Source organism: Cucurbita pepo, chromosome 2 (genome assembly GCF_057944985.1).
Source record: "Cucurbita pepo subsp. pepo isolate OVF chromosome 2, ASM5794498v1, whole genome shotgun sequence".
NCBI lineage: Eukaryota > Viridiplantae > Streptophyta > Magnoliopsida > Cucurbitales > Cucurbitaceae > Cucurbita > Cucurbita pepo.
Genome location: NC_141799.1, coordinates 9044870 through 9069026, shown reverse-complemented (window position 1 = coordinate 9069026; position 24157 = coordinate 9044870). Strand labels below are relative to the sequence as shown.

The 24157-nt window shown below is 40.7% G+C and overlaps 1 protein-coding gene across 1 annotated transcript; it reads right to left on the bottom strand.

Moving 5' to 3' along the window:
- Positions 1-3636: 3636 nt before the first annotated feature.
- LOC147793584 (uncharacterized) lies at positions 3637-5442 on the bottom strand. The gene has a single exon (XM_087121149.1). It carries the CDS (start codon positions 5440-5442, stop codon positions 3637-3639), a length of 1806 nt encoding a protein of 601 aa, XP_086977275.1.
- Positions 5443-24157: the final 18715 nt, after the last annotated feature.

Here is a 24157-nt window from a genome sequence, read left to right as displayed (position 1 = left end):
CCTGCCCGTCACCTCTACAACTCGGTTGAACAATTTCATTGCCTGCCCGTCACCTCTACAACTCGGTAAAGCTGCTTCTGCCTTCCCTTGCTTACCCTGCACCGATATGACCTTTATTTAGAGAATGAAAGATGAATGAGCCTGAGCAGTAAGGAAAGAATCAACTCTTTCTTTATTAATGATCTTTTCCTACTTAACTTATGAACCTTTGACTGATGTAACTCGGTCTCGTGGTTGAACCTCTTCGCCCTACGGGTCTCAGGTCTTCGCCCCTTTCTTTACTGTGTTTGGTTGAAGGTGGACTCAATCAAGCAAGATTAATGAGAGGAACTCTTGAACAAGGTAATGCAAAAGGAAAGATGAAACTCAAGAGGAATGAGACAGAACAGGAAGTCAAGACTCTCATGAGACTTTACAGTGTTTGTTTGAGTAAATGAAGACGCTGCTTTTCAATCCTCAACTCTCGAGGAAGGAGACTGAACCGACACCCTTTTCCTATCCGAGTTTACAGTTCAAGAAATCTGGGAGACTCCTTATTCATTCTCATTCCCCGGACGAGTCGAGTAAATCTTTTCAAAGAAAAGGAAGAATTTCAGGGCAAGAAAGCATACATGCCTGCCTATTTAGTTAGCCTACTTATTAGCCTACTTACTGCTTTACCTACTTACTGATGAATGCCAAAGCAAGGAAAGACTCTCTTCCCTTCCGCTTGTCCTCGCTTGTCCACGCTTAGCACGCATACATGTGATTCTTCTTCTATCTTCTATCTAGAATCTCCATGGGTAAAGGAAGACTAGCTAGAAAGAGAATTGGCAACTTTCTTTCTTTTTCTTCGAAACCTGTACTGTGCCTATTCACTCTTCCTAAGGCTATCGAGAAGGGATTGATTCTATTGACAGACTGCTTTCTTTCCTTCTTGTCCACGCTTTCTTTGACTTGCCTTAATGATTGGTCCCCACAGGTATTGCTTCAATGCCCTTGCTATCTTCAAAGGTAGAAGAAGATTAAGGAAGAACAATGTTTACCTTACCATACAATAGTAGATTGGTCCCTTGGAGCTACTACTGATTCCGGCTTGGGATGATTAGAGCTCTAAAGAAAGGTCAAAGAAGGGAAGAAAATGCAATGAATTGAATAAAGAAGGCCGGCAAGGTAAAGATAGAGCTCTCCACACATAGTTTTGAGTTCAGCGCAAGGCTAGCTCTCTCTCATTCATATATTATATGCTTGAAAAGAGCCTGCCTTTACTTTAGGGAACCTTGTGATTCATCTCGCGTCCTATCTACACACGTACTTGTCTCGTTACGAGTGCTAGGACCAATCAAATCTGAATCATTCTACCAATAAGATCTTAACCTGACATTTAGTAGTCACTCTTGTAGTAGTCACTCTTGCTTGTTTATTCTGCCGGTCGACGAGAGAGGCCATTCTGCAACCTGACCTTATGCGCCTGATTTTCTTCTTCTCTATGTATGCGTACGTCTCTAGAATCTTTGATTTTAGGAGAGCTGCTTCCATGCCCATCTTATACAAACCTCTTAGGTTCAATCGGGTTCAGGTTCTTCTTCTAGCTTTACCGAGGTCAAGAGTGAGATCAGGATAATTTCATTAATTAATCTTGCTTTTGTTGAGTCTTATTAGTTTACTGTTCAAGAAAGAAAGGCTAAGACAGAGAGCAGCCAAGCAAGCAGTGAAAGAAGGAACAGGGAGAAGAGCCAAAGTCAAGTAAGCAGTTCAATCTGGTGCAACTTTAGGAGGTGAAGGAAAATATTAAGAATCAAACACCTCCCATATTACCAAGAGTGAAATCAGTTAGGGAGTGGAGAAAAGAGCTACTTCATATGCTTTACCCAGTGTTCGTTCAGTAGTTCAGGATAGATAATTAATCTTTATTTAGTATTGATCTTTTACAGTGAAGGGAGAGTGAGTGAAAGAGAAGAAAGCAAAGAGACCAAGGTTACAGTTCCAGAATAAATAGGAAAGAAAAGCAGCTGAGCAACTAGACCAATACAATAAAATAAGGAAGAAGCGAAGCAGACTGATAGTTGTAGAGGTTTTAGGAGAAGAGAATGAATCTTTCGGCTTTCTCTTGAGGATTGACTTCCTACTAATAAATTACCCTATCTTTGAGTTCAATGAAAGAAAGAAGAAATAGGCAGAGGTTCATGAGTTTACTTTACTGTGTTTTCAGGGTCAGGAAAGAAAAGAGAAAGATCAGTAGCGAACTTTACAGTCTTTGAAAGAAGGCAGAGGTGAATGAGTGAAGTTCGAAAACTATCATGAATCGAGAGTGCTTACAGTGGGAATAATAAATAGGATAATGCAGAGGAAAGGTATGAAGCCAGCAGTGAGACTACAACGAAGAGGATTGAATGAATTTACTAGACTCTAAAAGAAAGGAGCGAAGCCACCTTGTTTACTGTGTAAAAAGGGTCAGGAGCTTCTCATCCTCCCACCCAGCCTATTTACCTAGGTTACTGTTCGTTCCCCCTTGTTCAAGAGTGAAATGAAAGAATAAATAGGTGAGAAGGGGAATTAATCTTGCTTCTTTTACCAACTGTAACTGTAAAGGTTCAGTAGCTCAGGGAAGGAGAATGAGTGAAATCAGTAGGATCAGGAGTGCACTCTCATGAATAAGGAGTCTTTCCTCTCCCTTCACAGTAAAAGAAAAATACTCCTTCCTTCCTTCCTTACTTACTTATTCTTCACCTTCAAACACTCTGTCTTCGTCTTCTGACTTTGACTCTCCCTTCTGGTCTCGCACTTCGTTCCTCTCCTGTCAGCTAATTCATTTATTTCTTCTAGAACTGTAACAAAGGAGTTCAATCAGGTCCTCAGGGTTTACAGTTCAAGGATCAAGCAAGATCAGTTAAAGAATAAGAATACATAGGGGAAGGAGAAAGAATAACTCAATAGGTTCCAGAGCTTGACCCCTTCTTCTTTCTCATACAGCCAGCCAACCCATTTACCCCATGACAGAATTGTCTTCTTCTTTCATTCTTTATACCAGACAGAGCAAATCTTTCTTCAATCAGGTCAGGTAATATCAGTGAAGGAGATTGAGCTTCTCTTTCTCTTTCTTTACAGTGAATAAACAAACAAGGAGTGAAGTCGAATTCATCTTTGTTCAAGACATAGTGAAAGAATAACAAACAATCACTGAATGAAGGCAATATCAGAAAAGGAAGCCAGCCCATTTACCTCGGTCAATCAGTCATAGGTGAAGGAGGAAGTAGGTAGAGTAGGTTACAGAGAAAGATCAGTGTTTGAATCAATAGGTGAAGGAGATCAGCAAAGGGGAAGGGAGACACTGTTAGACAACACTCGTACAACTAAGAGAGGCAATAAACCAACTTTCTCATTATTCAACTTGTTACAGAATACATATATATAGACAGAATAGCCACACTAACTGCTAGTAACTACCCTTAACCGATAGTAACTACCCTTAACCGCTAGTAACTACCCTTAACCGCTAATTACTTCCCTCAACTGACATAATTTGAAATACAAACAGTAAATACAAATAAATTACGGTTAATACAAGATTAAATAAACTAACAAATCATCCCCTTAATCTTGTATTTCGATCTTCACATTCTTACATTCTTCAAATCAATTCTTTCAGTAAACGTCCTAACCATATTCCTTGACAAGCAGCTGATGTCGCCACAATATACTCCGCTTCCCAGGATGAAAGCTAACGCCATTATCTCCGCCTTCCTTCTTCTCTGTCTTCCTTTCAATGGGCAACTGCTTTTCATCGACAGTTTTAATTACCTGTTCTACTTGTCTGGCCAATGGCTTTTCCTCAACAGGTTTAATTACCTGTGCCACTTCAATTGCACTGCCGGAAACAATGGCCTCCTTCTCCTTCTCCGCTTTCGTTTCTCCGGTGACCTGTTTTTCAATAGCACCACCATTGTTTCCGTCCTCCTCCTTTTTCTCGCCATCACAGTCCTTCTCTTTTATCTCCTTTACTTTCGCTACCTCCGTTGCCACATTCTGGACCTCCGCCACAACGCCATCGCTCTTCTCCTCGGATTCAAACTTCACAGTGCCAACGATTTTCTCGCCATCGCTCTTCTTCTCTTCTCGCTTCTCTGTTTTTTCCTCCGATTCAATCTTCACAGAGCCATCGATTTTCTCCTCATCGATCATCTTCTCTGTTTTTTTCACAGACGCAGCCTTCACATCTCCACGTCCTTTTATCTCTACAAGTGATCCATCTCCGAACTTCACCGTGCCGGTCACTGACTCGTTCAATTCCGAGAACCAACTTCGACAACCAGTCATGTGATTACTGGCTTCCGTATCTAGGAACCAAATGTTGTTTTTCTTCTCAATTTCTTTCGGGACAATCTTCTCTTCATAAAGAGCCATTTCCATCAACTCTGGTGAACCGAGAGTTCGGACTTCACAAACTTGTGCTGTAAGTAAGGCTGGCTCATCCTCATCACTTTGCGTCTCAGCCAAGTGCGCCTGATCCTCCCATTTCTTTGATCTACAGTCGGATGCATAATGGTCCTCCCTTTTCTTCGATCTACAGTCGGATGCATAATGGCCAATCTTTTGGCAATTATAACACTTCACCTTCCGACATTCTGAGGCATAGTGGCCTAAGCCTTGACAATTGTAGCATCTTACCTTGCTCTTGTCAGCCTTCTTCTCTTGATGAAAGGAGTCGTTTCCACGACCATGGCCTCTCCCTCTCCAGCGACCACTGCGACCTCGCCCTCGGCTATGGCCTCCATTGTCGCTACGTTCTTTTGCTTTCCATTCTCCTTGAGTCAATAAGACGTGCTCAGCATTCTCTTTGTTACCACCGATCCGTTCCTCGTATGCTTTAAGACGACCGATGACTTCCTCCATGGTCATCACCTTTAAATCGGCAAATTGCTCTATTGCCGATGCGATATGAAGAAACTTAGGAGGTACTGAGCGGAGAAATTTTTTCACCAAGTATGCCTCTTCAAACTTGTCTCCAAAAGTACGTATTTTATTAACAACTTCTGTCAACCTTGCTGCATAATCATCAATAGTCTCGGACTCCTTCATATTCATAATTTCAAACTCAATCTTCAAAGTTTGGATCTTTGCCTCCTTTACACGTTCAGCACCGACATGAATAGTTTTTAACGTCTGCCATGCTTCTTTTGCTGTCTCTTTCTCTGCTAACAAAGACAACATCTCTTCAGGGATTGCTTGATAGATAGCTGCTAAGGCCATTTGATCCTTCCTTTCATCAAGACTATCCAGAGACTTAGTTGATTCGATTGCGTCCCACACCCCTTGAGCACGCAAATAGACCTTCATCTTCATAGCCCATGCTGAGTAGTTGGTTCTCGATAACGTCGGGTATTGGAGTGTTACCAGACCTTCCTTTGTTGCAAACTTCGACGACTCTCCTCTCTCTCCAGTGTTGTTATTATTTCTCGGCATGATCTTTGGCATGTAACCAAGCTCTGATACCAAATGTTAGACAACACTCGTACAACTAAGAGAGGCAATAAACCAACTTTCTCATTATTCAACTTGTTACAGAATACATATATATAGACAGAATAGCCACACTAACTGCTAGTAACTACCCTTAACCGATAGTAACTACCCTTAACCGCTAGTAACTACCCTTAACCGCTAATTACTTCCCTCAACTGACATAATTTGAAATACAAACAGTAAATACAAATAAATTACAGTTAATACAAGATTAAATAAACTAACAGACACATCGTATGAGTTTTTGTAGGATCAAGAGAACGAACCTACAGAAAGAAGGAAAAGGTGAATGAGTCAGTAAGTAGCGAGAGTAGAAAGACTAAATAGGAGCCGGAGTGAAGGAGAATGAATTTAATATGCTTTGTTTACAGTTCAAGAAGAATGGGTGGGTGACTCTCATCTTCTTTATTCAGTGAAAGAAGGAAAAGGCAATGGGTGAGACCAATAGAATAGGCGAATGAGTTTACAGGATTGAATGAACATTCCTCTCATGTAAAGGAAGGATAAGCTGCAAGGAATTGACTCTCATCTTGAGTTGAGTGTTTACTCTTCTTCAAGTGATTGAGTGAAGGAGAAAGATCAGTGTTTGAATTAATAAGTTCAGAGGAGGGAGAAGGAATCTTTCGGCTTAGTTTACCGGGAAAGAAGGATTGAAGGAGAGAAGCCTATTTACCGCAAGTGAAAGAGTGAAAGAACGGATTCGAGACCGTAAAGTAAAGGACAGAAGATTAACAACCTATTTACCTAGGGAAAGAAGGTTCAGTCTCAGTCATCTCCCCCCTTCTACTAGATTTCATTCTCATCAGGTTCCTCTCCCTTTCTTTAAACACAGTCAAGTCTCATGAATAGAGAGTCTTTCCTTCAAGTTCAGGATTGAATGAATAAGTAAGGTAAGTAGGGTCAATAGGTTCAGGTTCCTTCTTTCATGAATTTACTCTTTCCCTTCAACCACTGCTCAGTCTGATTCATCTTGTCCTGGTTTCGTCTTCAATCAATTCTCTTTTCTCGGTTCCTGATTTCACTCCTCTCCCTCTTCTCTTGGTCTCACAGCCTTCGCTCCTCTCCCTATCGATCGAGCTGCCTCAGCTTCTTTTCCTCTCCTCCCCTGTAAAGCAGCTAATGAATAAATATATCCCTTCACTATCTCTGTTATATACCCATCACCAATTGATTGAACTCGGTAAATAAATAGGTTCAGCTTCATTAGTCAATCTTTCTCTTCGTTTACTGGATTGAATATGAATTCTAATGTCAGAATGAAATCAGGTTCATCAGTTTACAGTAAAAGAATAACGAACTCGAACAGAAGGAGAAGGGACGAAGACGCGAGACGAGAAAAGAAAAGGACAGGACAGAAGTTGAGTCTTGAAAAGCAGAGCTAATTCATTGATTCTTTCACTCAGGGTCAGGTTTCGTAGTTCAATCAGGGCCAGGTTCCAGAGCAGAGTTAAGTCTCATTCTTAGTCTCCCTTAAACACTTATTAAAAAAGGTAAAGGAGTTAAGTCGAATAAATCTTCAGTCTTTTCTTTACTCAACGGGAAAGGTTCAGGAGAAAGAATCCACACAAAAATCAGGTAATATCCTTCCCCTTGTTTACAGTTCAATCAGGTTCATGAGTTTACTTACAAGAGAGTCCATGAAATTAGAATGAATAGGTTCAGGATCATCAGTTAAAGAATTCATCTTTCGGCTTTGTTTACCTCCGAGTAAAAGAGTGAGTTCAGGAGTTCCGGAGTTTACCTACCTTGTTCAAGAGTCAAAGAGTTCCAGAAGGAAAAGAGTTGGTTTACTGAGTTAAAGAAAGGATCAAGATCAGTGTATAAATAGGTGACGGAGCAAACAGACTGATAGTTGGATACGAGGTTTAGGATAATTCTTCTTGTTGAGTTGAGTCTTGAGTTTCGGCTTTACCTTCTTTCTTTACTGTTCAAGAATAAATAGGAGAGAGGGGAAAACTCTCATTCTTGCTTGAGTCGTGACTGACTGTTCTTTCTAATTAAAGGTTCAGGAGAATTCATCTTTCTTCGTCTTTCCTTATTACAGTTCAAGAAAGAAAAGAGACCAATATAGAATGAATAGCTTAAATCAGGGACAGGATTGAAAAGAGACATAAAGTATAGATAGGAAAAGGAGAAGGAATAAGGAGCCTCTCATCCATCCAGCCTATTTACCCCGAGGAAAAGAGAGAGACCCATAAAATAGGTTCAATCAAGGACAGGAGAGAATATGCGAGAATGAAGCATCTTGTTTACAGTTCAATCCGAGAAAGGAAATAGGGGAAGAGGGAAGGGATAAGGTTCAATCGCTTCTCTTGATTCGATTACAGGGAAGGAAATCTTAGTCTGATTCTTTGCTCACAGTAAACTCGGATAGTCTCGGGGATAGTCAAAGGGACGGACAAGTTCAGTAGTTTAGGAGAAAGAAGAAATCAATAGGTGAAAGAAAGAAGGATTGAATATGCTCTCATTCATAAGTAAGGTAAGGAGTCTTTCCTTCCTGTTCTGAATTACCTTGTTCAATCAGTCAAAGGTTTAATTAAGGTTGAGTCTTGACTGACTGTTCAGGAGAAAGAATCAATCAATAGGTATAGGAGAATGAATCTTGTTGAGGATTGACTTTCAACACTTTCTTTCAGGGTCAGTAGTTCACTCTCATTCATCGATAGTGTTTATTGTTTCATTCTTCTTGAGTTGAGTCTTGAAAAGCTGCTAACTCCTGAATTTTTTCTTTCACTGTAAAGTCTCATGAATAAGGAGTTTAGACTTTCTTTTCCAGGTGTAGGAGCTGATTTTTCTTTCATTTTATTTGACCTTGTTCGATTAGGTGAAGGAAAGCAAAGAGAACAGACCGATAGCGAGAGTAGTTCCGTCTCACTTGAATCCTTCCTGAGTCTTGACTTCAAACACACTTGATGAATAAGCAGAAGCAAAAAGAGAAGAGAAAGAAGAAATAGGTTCAGGGTCAGGTAATATAATAAAGGTTCTGCTGAAGGAGTGAAGTTCGTAAACTAACTAGAATGAATCTTTCGTGGAGTATTAGTTTACAGTTCTATCTGGTTCAGGATAATGAAGAGGAAAGGGGCGAAGCCGAGGTTCAGTAGCTAAGGATCAAGAATGTTGAGTCTCCTTTTGCCAACCTACTCCCTGATTCTCATCCTGCCTATTTACCCCGAGTGAAAGAGTGTTAGTTCGTTCAGTAGTTCAGGCAATGAATGGGTGAAACCGACAGACAGGTGAATGAGTTTACCTCGTTCAAGAAAGAAGGGAAGGGAATATCAGAAAAGAAAAGGTTCCCCGTCCCCGGAGCAGGCAGTTAAGCAAGGAATCGTAAAGAACCAAGCCGTTTAGTTAGAGCCCAAGGAGCGAAGGCGAATGGTGATTGAGTTATTGAGTTTACCGATTGAATAAAGACGAAGCACAATGAGACAGACCTATAGGTGAAGGAAGTAATCTTAGGAAGCCCATGAAGTAGCTCAGAGGGGATAGAGCCGAAGGAGCAAAGAGAACAGACCAATAGTTGGAGAGGAGGGAAGCAAACTGATAGGTTACACGAGGTGAAGGAGGTAAGATCAGGAAGCCTATGAAGGAAGTAGCTCAGGTAATATATAGAGCCGAAGGAGCTAAGCTGGCTGTGAGACAGACCAATAGTTAGAGAGGAGCGAAGCAACGAGACCCAAAGGGAGAGGAGCGAAGCAAGCAGTGAGAACAAGTTGGAGAGGTGTGAAGGAGGTAAGATCAGGAAGCCTATGAAGTAGCTCAGGGCATAGAAGTTCTGGTTCCGGAGTTCAGTTTGTTCACTCTTATGAATAAGGAAAGGAGTCTTTCTCTTTTATAGTTCAAGGAAGAGTACATTTGCGGCTTTACCTCCTTCTCGAATAGTTCAACCCGACCCAAGTTCAGTTCAATCAGGAAAAGGGAGGAGAGGGTGTCGGTTTCGACTTTCCTTCCTGCCTGTTACGTCTGTCGAATCTTTCGTTGAGTATTTATAGTCTTTGTTTGATTTCTTTCTTATTCTTTGTCTTTCCTGTAAAGGTTGTGTTTAAGGTTGGTTGAGTCTTTGCTGCTAATTCCATTGATTATAGAACTGTAAACTAGGATAGGTTCAAGAGTTCAGTTCGTTACGTCTCATTCATCTGGCTTCAGTCTTGATCCTTATGATTTAAACAAAGGAGAAGATCAAGAGTGAAATCAAACACCTACCGATTATTACCGCCTTCCATCAGTCAAAGGTGAATGAGTTTACAAGAGAGTCCATTCAATCCTCAGTTTATCTCGTTCAATGAAAGAAGGGACAGGTTACGGAGTTCTGTCTTTGAGTCTTTCAAGCAGAAGTCAAGAAGAAGAGGTGAAGAAGAGTATTTCTCTTTCTCTTTTACCGAGCCGAGTTGAAGCAAGAAGGTGGTTCGTTCAGTAGTTAAGTTCTACAACTCTTTCGTCTTAGTTTACTGTGAAAGAAAGGAGAGGAGCGAAATAGAAGCAACAAGCTCGCCCTTTTGTTTTATTTGGCAACGAGAGTGCTACCTAAGCCCATCCTTTCTTCACTTGTGTGACAAATCAAGAAGTTGGTTGAGTGAGGAAAGATAGGGAGAATCTTTCTTGTTGCGGAAAAGCAAGTATCGGGAGATGAATATCGAGATTGGGTTCGCGCTCCGTAACTAATAGAGAATTCCCTTCTCTTACGAATACTTGGCTTAGAGAGCAGCTAACGTCCTCGGTTGAATCAAAGATAAGCTAAGTCTTGGCGCAACTCTGCCCGAATCACCCTAGTCTATTGGAAAGATCTGCCAGAACCCTCTTCTCCTTCAGACTCGACTACACGTAAAAGCTGTCTCGGCTGAAGCTAACTCTCTTTCATCAGTCTACGCATAGATGGATGATTTCTCTCTCACTTATCACAGCTTGTTGAGGCAACTTCTAAGTTGGCATACCTTGCATACATCGAAAGAAGGACCGCTCCTTTCTCTTTCTTCAGACTTTCAAGTGACATCCATCCCATTCCCGCTAGTGCTACTTTGCCTTCCTTCTTTCCCGGCATATCTGCTTTCTTGTCGCATATGCGCTGCTACTAGTTAGAATAAGCAACTAATAAGGTAGACTATCGCATATCTGCTTGAAGCTGGTGGTATACATGCGCATATCAGCTATAGAAGGAAGCGAAATAACTTAGTCAGAATCAATCCCCTTTTTAGGAAAGGAATGGCACTAGACTTAGATAGAGTAAAGCTCGCAATATGAGTGTTTGTTCTGCTTTCCCAAATGTATCAGCAGTGATCTCTACGGAGTTTTCCTGCACCCGAGCTAAGGGGTTGAATGTCGAAACCAACCATCCCCAGAGTGCGGTGAAAATCCAATATCGATTTGTCTTCCGCTTTATTAATACATTGATAGCCTGATTAGTATCGGATTCAAACCCCATAGAATGGTATGGGCTAGATGCCTTCCGATCGTCAGATACAATACACGATTTTCTCTATGCATTCATTGAATACTTAAATATCACTAAACCTTCTTTCTAAGTATGATAGAGGTGACGAATGGAGAAAGTTTGATCTCTTCCGACGACAAAAGTGAGAAATTGTTGGGCTTTTCAGGGTTCTCTTATTAGGCAAAGAGGTCGGATAGCGAAAATAGCGGGGAAAGACAAAGATCTCGCTTCAGTATGGCTAGGCAGCAGCAAGGAAGGTCTCTCTCACATCTACACTTTCGAAGCTCGTGTATAAGAGCTTGAAATGATTCCATTTCATTGTTTCGAAGCACCACTTGGTTCTAAAGGAAGGTCCCAGTCTAATCTTATCCTTTCTTTTATTGGTTAATCCATTTTTCGGAAAAGGGCTATACTGAACTAGCATTGCCTCGCAGTCTTGTCCTTATTCTGACTTATATCACACCTTATCCACCTGTTAAATAAAAGGGGGTCAGGAGTGGAAATAGAGCTCCAACCCAACTACTAAACTACTATTGGTAGACTCAAATTCCTTCGATCAAGTTCAAGCAGCGGGATAGGCCTTTTGCTTTCTTTTGATAACCGATTCTAAGGAAAGGCAAACTAGGACGCGTTAGAGATAGCAGGTTCTAGGGCAAAAAACGAATGTTGTTCCATCCCCTTTCATCTTTTGCTAGCTCTTTGTCAAGGTCAAGTTCTCTTCGCTTTCTGCTGCCCTCCCTGTTGAAGTGAAGTTCTAATTAGAAAGGCATATATTTCCATGTAAGTTATATGCTATCCTGTTGGAGTGGCCTACCTCCAAGGTAGGGATATGCTGGAAATGGAACTACATAGGTTGTGGGAATTGGATCAATTTGAACTGATCCAAATCAAACCCTTACCTCACGTATTGGCTCTCCTTATTATATTCTTATACTTTGACAGTTTAATCTTCATTCTCAGCATCAAGGGGCTCTCGACTATAAGATAGTGGCTAGTAGTCGATTCTTCGGAGTTCACAGTCGAAGCTGCATCAAGCCCTGGCCTACCATCCGAACTTGTTGAATCAGCATCGTTAAGCAGCTGGAATTGAATCAGTGCTTGGTCTATTCCCACTACTCGTTATTCCTTTCATTTTGCATTTTGACTTGTTGATAACCTTCGCTGCTTCCGAAATCTTGGAGTGGATAAAAAGAAAAAAGAAAAGCCTGCCTTGAGCCCCGTTCCTCCCAAAAGGTCAGTTCAAGCACACAGCCTGAACTACGACTTTAAGCTATCAATTCCATTCGATCTCCAGAACTGTCACCTACGAACAGCTTTATTCATTGACACTGATACAGTGAACTACTTTCAGCGGTACGATAATCAGGCTTCCGTCACCACTGATTGCTAGGGCTAGTTCTGTGATCTTGTTTTCTCTCTATCGTATCTTGCCCCCGTTCCCTAGGCCTACTGCCAGTAGATGCCTTCCCCTCCGTTTGATAGTTCCGTTCTGTCTACTGCCCCCGTTTGCGTAGTTTCTTGTTTCATCATTCTTGAAAAAGATATGTGGTTGGTGTTCAGAATTACCTTTATAGCCCGCCGGAACAGAATCTAGAGACAATGTAGCAAGAGCGAGACCCAGAAAAAGAGCAAAACCCAAATAGGCATATTTTGTAGCCATGATCGTGATAAAGATCAAGCCTGCTGTGTACCCAGGCAAAGGACACTGAGGCTGACGCTCCTAGAATGCGGTTAAATCATAAATCAAGATCAAAGTCAAGAAATTGATGCAGAACTATTTCAGAACCCTCCTTGAACTCGTATCCATGGCAAATCCCTGATTCACTTCTCACTCCCAAGGAAAGCAGGGCATAGTGTGATTGATATCTTTCTTTCGTTGAGGAGACTGTAGCCTGAACTGAAACCTACACTCTTTTCTTGTGTGTAATGAGTAACTACTATTTCTAATTCTAATTCATTCTTATCGATTTTGAACACCTCTCTTCTTAAAAAAGGTTAGGGCGGGGAACTGAGGAATCAAGCACCTTCGAACCGCAAGGGCTAAGACTAGTGATCTTCTTCGCATCAAGAAAGAAATTCATTGATAAAGGATCGATCTCACTTTACTCTAAGAAGGTAGCTTACTTACTTCTGATGTTGTAGAGGAAAGACTAGAAGTAGAAGGAGGGAGAGTTGGTCAAGTCTTAAGACAAGGCTCGAATAAGCTCTTACAGTTAGGAACGAAACAGACTAACTAAGAGTAGGAATACAGGGAAAAGAAGTCCCCTCCACTCTTCATCAGTGGTTGATCAAAATCAGTCATTCACAACCATGAAGGATTCCTCGAAAAGTTTAGGATTAGTAATCAATCCTTTTTAGAAAGAGAAGTGATTCGGTCTTATACATAGGCGAGGAAGGTAATATCAAACAAAAGGCAAGAAGATGAGTTCTTCTTCTTTCTCTCAAGTCGAAACTCAAATACAGCTAGTTTGCGGAGAGTTGCCTTAGCTTAGGTTCCTTCCTTGGCTGCTTTGCTTCTCCTACTTGGCAGCTTTTCTCAATTTTGAGTCGTCTTCGTTTTTTATTGGCTTTTACGGCTGTAATCCTTTTTCGAAAAAGTTCTATCAAAACTAATTCAATCTTCTATCGGGGAACCGTCTCTTCTCTGTATGCTGCTAGTTACGGTATAGGGAAGCCATCATATGATATGTAGGGGCTTCGCTTTCCTTTTGTGTTGCGAGTGTATGCGTCCACCACGGTCAGGGCTATCACAGCTATCTTGTACCTAGTGTCGGTGCAGCTTTGTTTGGTCTTGATTCTGGAAAGAACCCTATGACTGACCTAGCTCAAATTTGATGTTGATTCTGGAAAAGCAGGATCCACGGGATCCTTTTGTTCAGGAGAAACTTGATATCTTAGTTCAGAACTCACTGGATATGCTGACGAGGTTGTTTACAATGCTTCGAGAGAGGTCGGTACGGGGAAAGAATTGATTGAGTGATTCACCTAAGACTGAAAAGCCTTATGCAAGTATTTTCATGTGCATGTCTGCTTTGGAAACAAACCCCCCCATTACCAACTATTTCTATTTTGCTCTTAATCGGGTTCTTCTATAAGAAGGTGTACATTTGGTCCTAACCAGATTGATTCAGTCTATGTCTAGAGAAAGAGACTCGTCTTATCCAAGAGTCTAGCTAACTCTAACCCAGTCTCAATCTCGAAGAGGTTTCTTTTTCCTTAACACAGGATCTCTTCCGCCCTCGTGAACTGAATGTAATAGTCCCTTTAATAGGAACTTCCTTCAGGTGCTATCCTATAGAGAGGAGCGGAGCCACTCGCTCTTAGTCTAACTACGAGTTAGGGGAGAGGAGCGAAAGGAAAGCAAGCCGCTAATGAATGGACAAGACAGTAAAGGACAGGACGGAAGATGGATGAAAACACCTATTCTATTCTATTTACCGAGTTCAAGAAGTAATAGGCCAGGAGTGAACGAGAATGAATAAGGAGTCTTTCTCTTTTACCGGCTATAACTACAAAGGGGAAGGTTCAGTAGTGATTGAGTTTACCTAGAACAAGAACTTACTGAGAATAACGAGCCAGAACAAGGACCAAGAGAAGTGTTTGAATAAAACACCTATTTACGAGTTCAATCAGGAGAAGGTTCATGAGCAAATCAAATCTTTCTTTCATTCTCTGATTCTTCTTCTTCTTTCACTGTTCAGTCTCATTAATCGAGAGAGAGTTGAGTCTTGACTTCCAGTTTACCGAGTTCAATCAGGAAAAGGAGAATTCTAGTTTCTTACAGGAGAGTACTACGTTAGTGAAAGAAAGGAGAAGAGAAATAATGTTTCGGATTGACTGACAGTGAACTCGAATGAATCTTTCGTCTTTCCTTCCTGTTCCGGTTAATTAATAATAAGAAGTCTCCCTTCAAAGAAAGACTGTAAACTCGGTGTGTCTCGAATCTTGTGAGTTATTCAAAGACTGTAAACTCTCATCAATCTTTCCTCTTCCTGTTCAGTCGAATGAATAAATAGGTGAATGAGTGAAAGAAGGTGAAGGAGCCGGAGTGAAGTTCGTAAACTCTCATTTTTGTTTCGTTTCTTCTTTTCTTGTCTCTTCTCTTTTCTTTCCTCTGCCTGTAAAGAAAGGATAGATAGGTTGGTTCATGAAGTAGCTCTTTGTCGGTTGAGTCTTGACTTGTTTACAGTTCAATCCGTCTAACGAAGAAATAGGTGAATGAGTTCAATCAGTCTAATAAATGAATAAATAGTCGTCTTTACTTACCTTGTTCAATCAATCCAGGAGAGAAGCCACTTTACAGTTCAATCAGGAGAATGAATAAGGAGTTTCATCTTGACTTACAAATTACCTTAGTCAAGAGTGAAATTAGTCTCATTAATCTTTCGGCTTTATAGTTCAGGGAGAGGTTCAGAGTCTTTGAAGGCCAATGCGGGGGAAGGAGTAAAGAGAACAACAGACCGAGTTCAATCAGGTTACGGTTCAGGTTCTTCAAACAAATAGCTTTACCCCTCTGAAAGAAGAATAGGCCAAGGTCGAAGACGCTCGACGAGAAAAGAAAAGGGGTTCCCTTTCGTCTTGACTTACTTAAACCTAACTCATAAAGAATCAGAATAAATAGGTAGAGGTTACGGATTGAATCAATAACTAGCTAAATAGGAGAAGGGGAAGGAGAACGAATAAGGGGATTTATCTTTCATTTCATTCCTTTACTTACTACTCCACCTAGTGAAGGGAAGGGAATCCGGACCGGTTACGAAGCTCAGCTGCTTTAGAGTTCGTTCAGAGTAGTTCTGTCTTATTAATCCAATCGAGAGTATGTATGGATCTTTTACAGTTCATGGAGAATGAGTAAATAAATTAGTATAGTTCAGGCAATGAATTTCATATGCTTTCCCTTGTGTTTGAGTGAAATGGAAAGAAGAAATAGGGAATATCGTCAAAGGCTCAGTCGAATGAAAAGAGAAGAGAATCCTCAGTCTTTCCTTCCGGGTCAGGGTTGAATGAATTTATTCTTTCATTGTCAAAGGCTATTAGTAGGGTCGGTTCACTCTTTCGCTTTCTTCTTCTTCTTTCTTTCCACTGTAAAGGCTATTAGTAGGATCGGTTCACTCTCTTTCGGCTTGACTTCTGCTGCATTACCTTCTTCCTTCAATCAAAGAGTTACTTCAACTGTATATGCTTTACCTACCTTACCTACTGAAAGAATAGTTCAACCCGAGGGAAATCAGGTCAGTCAGGTACTATCGGAAAAGCTAAATGAGTCAGTTAAGTAGTCAAAGTAGTTTAGAATATCTCATAAGGAGAATGAATATGCTTTTTGCGGCTTTTCCTTGTTCAAGACGGAGTGAAATCAGTCAAAGAATCAATAGGTAGGTTCCCCGCGGGTTCTTGAGTCTTTCTTTACAGTTAAAGAATCTAAAGTTATTGAGTAGAATGAATCTTTTCAATCAATCCAGGGATGAAAACATCTATTCCATATTACCGAGGGAAATCCGTCAAAGAAAGGTGAATGAGTCAGTAAAGAGGGAGAGGACAAAGATAAGAGAGACCGAAGGGAAAAAGGAGCTGTTATCGAAGAAGCTGTAGAAGAGCACCACCACGGTTCAGGTTCAGGTTCAGGTTTCACTCTTTGATAGAACGAACTAATCTGTAGCTAATGAATTGACTCTTTCTTGAACTGTAAAGAAAGGAGCTTTAATTGATTTACTCAACTGTAAAGGTAAAGTAGTAGGGTCAGGAGAATTATTCCTTCATTTGCTTCTCCCTTCATTCATTTAATCGATTGGAAAGTTAGGGTCATATCGGGGTGTAGATCAGGTAAAATAATAGATAGAAGCTAAGGTTACGAAACGAAGCAAACTCATTAATCTTGAGAGTGTTTACTGGTCAATCAGGGAATAAAACAAACAATGCTCAAGCTAGAAAGGCAAGGTAAGGTCAGTCATATATATCGGAAAAGGTTACGTACGGAGTGTTTAAAGGGACAAGTCATTGAGTTCATCAGTAATAGTCCTGTTCTGATGAATGAATCTTGTCTTGCTTTTTATTCTATTACAGGATTGAATGAATAAGCTAAATAGGGGAAGTAGCTAATGAATTGACTCTATAGGAATATATCTGTTCTATGTCTTCTTCTTCCATTCTCTTCGTTTACCAGAGCAGCAAATCCTTCTTTAGGGTCAGGTAATACAATATCTATTGGTTCAGGTCAGGAAGTAGCTCAGTCAGGTCATATCGCGGGGAAGGAAGTAAAGAAAGAAGAGAAGAGACCTACCTACAGAAAACAGAAAGGAGAGAACATAGGTGACGGGAAAGTAATATCAAAGAAGCTAAGGTGATTGAGCTGATCTTTCATTTTCTTCGTCGATTACAGTCTTTGAAGGAAATCTTATTCTTTTTTCTTCTTTGCTGCTTTACTGAGTGAAAGAAGAATCGACCAGTTTACCCTAAAGTTGAGGGCAATGAAATTGTTCAACCGAGGTGTAGAGGTGAAGGGGAAGTAGTTAAGGCGAATGAATCTCTCTCTTTTCATCGGGTTCCACAGCTCCTAAGTTTGATCTAATAAACACTAGGAATTTACTGTAAAGAAAGGGTCTTCAACAAATAGCTTTATCGAGGTCAAGAAGAAATAGGAAAAGGGGCGAAGCGGCTGGACCGATAGGGAGAGGAGTGAAATCATTCTTCGATAGTCTTTCCTTGGCAGGTTCAGGTTTAGGTTCCGTAGTTCAGGTAATATGGGTTCATGAGCAAATCAAATCTTTCATTCATTTACTTACTCTCCTGTAATAGAATATCTTCTTCTTCTAGCTGAGATAAGGCAAGCAAGGTCATAAAATAAGGGAAGGTGTAATAGGGGTTAAGTCGCTTCTCTTTCTCTTCTCCTTTCAAAGACTGTAACCTCGCCTTGGGCTCTTTTCTTTACTGTCCCTGGCGTTCGTTTCCAGTTGAGCATATGAAATCCTTCTTTCACTAAAGCATATTCCATTCTGTCCGTGATTTAACCTATATCTATTGTTCTTTCTCTTTGGCTCATTACATTAAATGTGAAGGGAGGGTCAATTCATTAGCTAGCTACTTCTTTACCGAGTTCCATCAGGAGAAAGATAAAGGAGTGAAGGAGCGAAGCGAACATCCTTGAATTTGTTTACAGTAAAAGAAAGAGTGAAAGAAAGGAGAAGAGAAAGAGAAAGAAGGAATCTTTCGGATTTACTTACAGTTAAGTCGAATTGATTTGATCCCAAAAAATAAGGGAGAGATAGAATGAATTTCTTGTTGGTCTTTATAGGAGAATGAATCGGAAAGGTGCGAAGCAGTGAGACCGAGTTCAAGAATCATCCTCCCTCCAGTTTACAGAGTGAAAGCAAGAAGGAAAAGAAGCGAAGCAACTCTCCCGATAGGGGGAGGAGCGAAGCCGAGGTTCACGCAATGGAATTGTGGGACCGAGTTTACGAGGCGAATAAGCGAAGCTGCGAGACCGACAGGGAAAGGAGTTGTAAGTGAAAGAATCCATAGGTTCCGGATCAGAGAAAGAATGAATCTTGAGTTTCGTCTTGACTTTCATTTACTTCTCCCTATAACTGTCAAGTTGAATGAAGAAAGAAATAGGAGAAGGAGGATCAGGATAATTCATAAGGAGTCTCCCTTCTCTTTCCCTTCTTTCTTTCACAGTAAACTCGGATAGTCAAAAGTTGTCAGTTAAGTCTGACGAATCTTTCTTGTCTTTCTTTCTTGAGTCTTTCCTTCTTAATTACCGAGTTCAATCAAAGAGATAGTTCAACACCATTCTGAGTTGGAGAGGGGTGAAAGAGCTCGACCGGTAGGGAGAGGGGAAGGAATTGCTTTACTAAGTTTACGAGGTTCAGGAGAGAGGCCGAGGTTCAGGTTTTCCGTTTCTTCTTCTTTTCTTACTGTAAAGGAATCTTGATCTTGTCTTTCTTGAGTCTTGGCTGCTAATTCATTGATTCTTGAACTGTAAAGGCTATTAGTGGGATAGGTTACGGAGTTCAGTCTCTTTCCTTCCAATGGAATTACCTCCAAAATAGACTAAAATCCTGGCAAAACATCCATTTAATAAGAAATGGTCCGAAGAATGAATGTTTCATTTGAGTAGTTAAGGAGGAGCAGTCTAATGAATCAGGAGTCTCCCTTCTTGTTTCGGCTTTCAAAGCAGCTAACTAACTCCTTCATTTATTCAAAGACAGTAAACTCTCTTTCCTCTTTCGGCTTTGTTTACTGTTCAGGATAATTCCTCTTTCGTCTTTCATTCCTGTTTCGGAGCTCGACTGTAAAGGACAGGTGATTGAGCGAAGCTGCTTTACCGAGTTCAATCAGTCTTTCATATGCTCAACTCTAAACTCCAGGGACAGGAAAGAAAAGAGACCTTGTTTACAGTTCAATCAGTCCATTAGATTTGAATGTGTATAGCATATATCCTGACTCAAAAGAAGAAAAAGAAAAAGAACGGACTAAACCCTCAACAAAGAAATTAGATAGTTCAACCCTCGTTCAATAAGGGAAGATAATCAAGTATAAGGTTACGGTCAGGTAATGCTTTCAAAGGTGAATGAGCTAAAAGCACACCAACATCATTGTAATCCAAGCCTAGTTGGAGAGGTGAAGGAGAAAAAACCAAAGCTAAGGAGTGCAGCAGATTGATAGTTGTAGAGCGAGGTTCAAGAGAGAAGCACATTAATAGGAGCGAAGCCGAGTTGTAAGTGTGTGTTTGAATGGAGAGGAGTGAAACCGCTCGACCAAAGGGAGAGGAGTGAAATCAGGTTCAGTTCAAATAGTTACACCGAGTCTTTGAAGGAAAAGGGTTCGGTTCAGTCTCTCTCATAAGGCCAGCCAGCCAGGAGTAGAATTATTGACTTTCTTTAGCGGTTCATAGGCAATGAAATTGTTCAACCCAGTTTACGAGGGGAAGGCGAAGGGTTGCTCTTGAGTCTTAGTTTACAGTTCATTCATAAATAGGAAGGAAAAGGTTACAGAGTGAAATCAGGGACAGTAAATTCATTAGCGGCTCTCTTTCCCTTGGTTACTGTGTTTGACTTCCTTAATGGAATAACTGCACACTTTGTGACGTATAATTCTCTTCTCAGATCAAATCTTGACTTACTTAATGAAAGAAGAGATGAGAGACCGGCCACTAGAATAGGTTCAGGAGAGAGAGGGGAAGGCCCATTAATACAGGAATAAGGGAATCAAAGCCTATTTACCTTGGGGTTGAAGGGACAAGTGATTGAGTTCAGTTCCTAAACAAGAATGAATCGAGAGTCTTTCCTTTAACATTACCTTGTTCAAGAATAGAGAGTCCATTCATTAGCGGCAGCGGCTTTACCTTGTCTTTGAAGGGAAAGAACCATAACTTCAGGTAATAGCGGTTCAGTAGTTCAAGAAGGCGAAGAGAGAGTCCATGAATATGCTCGAATGAATAGTGTTTACAGTGAGTTCAAGAATCACGAACCATAACAGAGAAGGGATAGGTTCAAGAGCAAACAAAGAGACAGAAAGAAGGGAATGAGAAAGAAGAAATAGAATAGGTGTTCAGGTTCATTAATCTTTTGTTGAGTCTTTCAACACTTTCTTTTTCAGGAACAAGATCAGAGAAAGAAGCCGGCCTAGGTTCAGGTCAGGTAATATCGGTTCAGTCTCTCTCATTAATCATCTTACTTACAGCAGGAAGGAATGAAAGCAAGCAAGAAAGAGGAGCCCGAGTTCAATCTGTCCAATAAGGAGTTGAGTCTCATTAAGCAGAATAAAAGAAAAGAAGAATCAACCGAGGTTACAGTCTTTGAGGGGAGACGAAAGAAAAGAAAGAAAAAGAGAATTCTCACTAAAAGACCAAGGGGACGTAGGCATTGTACAAACAGGAGATCCGGCGAAAGGCGAAGAGAAGAATATGGATGGAAGCGCAGCGACGAAGAGGACGAAGAAAATAGCTACGTAGACAGCTTTCGAGGTTAGGTTCTTATTGCGGGGTAGCTACAGTATCAGTGGTATGCGGAGATGTAGCTACGGGATGGTGAGCAGTGGATGGATGTGAATAGGCATTTCTTTCTTATTCGTATAGATTCATAGAAAGAAGTATTACATCAATGTAAATTAGTTCTTAAGAGATTCTTATTCGTCAGACTCTTCGCCTATCTAACTAAAACCTACTCTGCCCCCTGTCTCCAAATAAGCTAGAAGCCATGTCGCTTTTCGAACTGAATCCCTCATTGTTGAGTTCTTTCTTTCACACACAGGTCATGCTAATATGACTTAGAGCAAGAAGCGCTTGAACTTGATTTTAGAAGACATTCCCCTTACACATGCATGAATCGAGATTGGGTTGGCGTTCAGTGTACCTGAGTAGAAGCTTTCCCTATCGAAAAACTCACCCTACAACATGGATGATAGGAAATAAATGCTAACCAAGTGACACCCTTATACACTAATAAAGGAGAAAGGCCATGGGTCATGAAAGAGGCCCCATCCCCCTGAACTATGTATGGCCAATTAACTCCTAGCTTTAGTCCGTTCTTTTTCTTCTTTGGGCTACAGAAAGGGACCTTAAATGTAATAAGGGCATTACGACAAAAAGGCAAATTCGAATAAGGCCAGTGAAAGTCTAAAGTTTCTTTTATACTAATACCAACCACTAAGATGGCGGGGAAACAGACAGACTGACGAGAGAGCTGCTTTCGCCTCGGTAATTACCTAACGTGAGAGAGCCGATAGATAGCATGCAATGGGAGGTTACTCTTTGGTTGGAATCCACACTGCCATTCATTTTGGATATCGAAACGATTTTGAGGCAGTCAGTCTCCATCTTTCTGACAACTATATATAATAAGCTTTGATTTTCGTGCTTGGTTAAATAAAGAGGCAATCTAAACTCAATCTTTCTTTTTTGAATCTTTTCCCTTGCCCCGGATTCCAATTTGAAAGAAAAATTGTGTACAATACTAATACGCGTTATTGCTCTGACATAAATAAGGGCGAGTCTGGCAACGAGTTTCATGTTGGTGGAGAAGAGAGGGAGTAAGTATAAGTAGCGAGAGGAGAAGAGGGAGTAAGGACTCAGATAAGAGGAGAAGAGGACAGGAGAGAATATGGCAGACAGTAAAGGACAGGAAAATAGCTTTACCTTGTTGTGAAAGAATAACTCACACTGAGAATAACTCCCAATCACATAATTGACCTCGGCTCGTGAAAGAATAGTGAAACCCTAGTTCAAGAGTGAAAGAAGGGAAAATAGCTCCAAAAATAGGCAGAGGCATCAATTTGATAAGAAATAGTCCTTACAGTCGTCTTAATCTTGAGTTGAGGATTGACTGATAGTTCAGTCTCATTCATCTTTGATTTCTCTTGTAAAGTTGTTCCATTCCATTCCTATTTATTCTTGAACAGTAAACATAGTCAAAGGGTTGAGATTGAGTCTGATTTGCTTTTCTTTACTCGACCGTAAAGTTCAGGGAATATCTTCAAAGAAGAATAGTCCGTCCTGTTTACCCTCTTCAATCAGGTTCCTTCAGTAGTTCACATCTTGTCTGAGTCTTCTTCCTTCTTTCTCTTTTTCTTATGATTTAGAATTGTAAAGGAGAATTCCTCTTTCTTTCGGCTCCCTATTTCTTCTATCACTGTAAACTCGAAGAAGGTGAAGGAGCTCTAACAACTCGACCAAGAGGGAGAGGAGCGAAAGCAACGAGACCATAAAAAATGAGCTTGACCTGATGATCATGCCTTTTCCTATTCCTATTTATTCTTGAACAGGAAAGGACGGATAGGTTCAGTAGTTCAGTTCGTAAACAAACTCTCATTCATCTTGTCTTGCTTCAGTCTTGCTGTTCAAGAAAAGGAAAGAGGTTGAGTCTTTCAAAGCAACTAATGAATGGACTCGACTTTACAGGAGAAGAGGAGTGAGACTGTAAAGTGAAGGAGCCAAGCCGTGAGACCAATACAGTTCAGGATAATTAATAAGGAAGGAGTAGTGATCTTTGTCTTTTACCTTGTCTTAATAAAGAGGAAAGAAAAGAAAAGAGATAGTCTAGTGAATGAGAATCAAATGAAAGAAAAACTCCATTCAGAGAATAAGGAGAAAGAGAAGAGCTAAGAATAGATTCCTAGTTTACAGTGAAAAAAGAAGGGAAGGGAATATCGACAGTCAAGAAAAGAAAAGCAGTTAATAAGAATGAAAGGAAGAGAGAGGCAAGAACCAAGTTGTTTAGGTTTAGAGCCGAAGGAGCTTTACCGAGTTCAAGAGTGAAATCAGTCTGTCTAAGGTTTAAGGTTTCGTCTTGAGTTCCTGTAATGTAAAGGTTGTTTTTGTTTGAGGTGGAGTCTTTCCTTTCAACACTTTCAGGTTCAGGAGTCAACTCTCATTAAGGATCAAGATCAGAGACAGAGCTAACCCCAGCCAGTTTACTGTTCCGGAAAGAACAGAGACAATGAATAAATAGGTTCAGCCAACAGTTCCAGATCCAGAGGGAAAAGGAGAAGAAGAAAATGAATAAGGAGATAATCAAAGCCTATTTACCTAGGGAAAAAGAATACAGAAGAGCAAACAAAGCAATGAGAGAGACCGAGTGCAAGAAGGAAAAGTAGCTCAGGAGGAAGTAGGGACAGGAGAAAGATCAGTGTATGAATCCATACGGGAAGGAGAGAGATAGTTGTAGAGGGTAAGTCTCATTAATATCTTTCTGACTGGAACTGTAAAGAAAGGACAGGTTAGTTAGATAAAGGGTAAAGGACAGGAGAAGAAGGATAGCAGAATGAAGGAAGAAGACAAGACGAAGACAGAGTGGTTGAAAGAGAAGGATCCTTAATCTTGACTCTTTACTGGAGAGGAAGTAAGTAAAAGAGTTCCATCAGGTTCAGTCTAACCCAGTCTCTCTCTTTTCGTCAGCTAAAGGGGAAGAGAAGAAAGAAATAGGTGCTTGTTTGGGGGAAGGTAATAAATAATAGAGAGAGAGGTTCATGAAGGAGAATGCATGTTTCGTCTCCTAAGGCTTTACCTCCTTCAAGAAAGAATAGGTGTAGTAGTTCCATTCGTAAACTCTTTTGTCTTTCTTTACTAGGGTTGAAAAGAAAAGAGATAGTTCCACTCGATAGTTCAAGAAGTAATTGGAGAAAGAGCAGTTCCAGAATAAATGCGTATAGCAGAAGGCAATGGAATTGTGAGATAGTAAAAGAGAGGAGTGAAAGAATGGTTCATCAGTAATAGGCCATCCAGGAGTTCAGCAGTTC

Excerpts from the sequence above, each read along its gene's own strand:
- LOC147793584 (XM_087121149.1), bottom strand. The coding sequence starts at position 5,442 with ATGCCGAGAAATAATAACAACACTGGAGAGAGAGGAGAGTCGTCGAAG.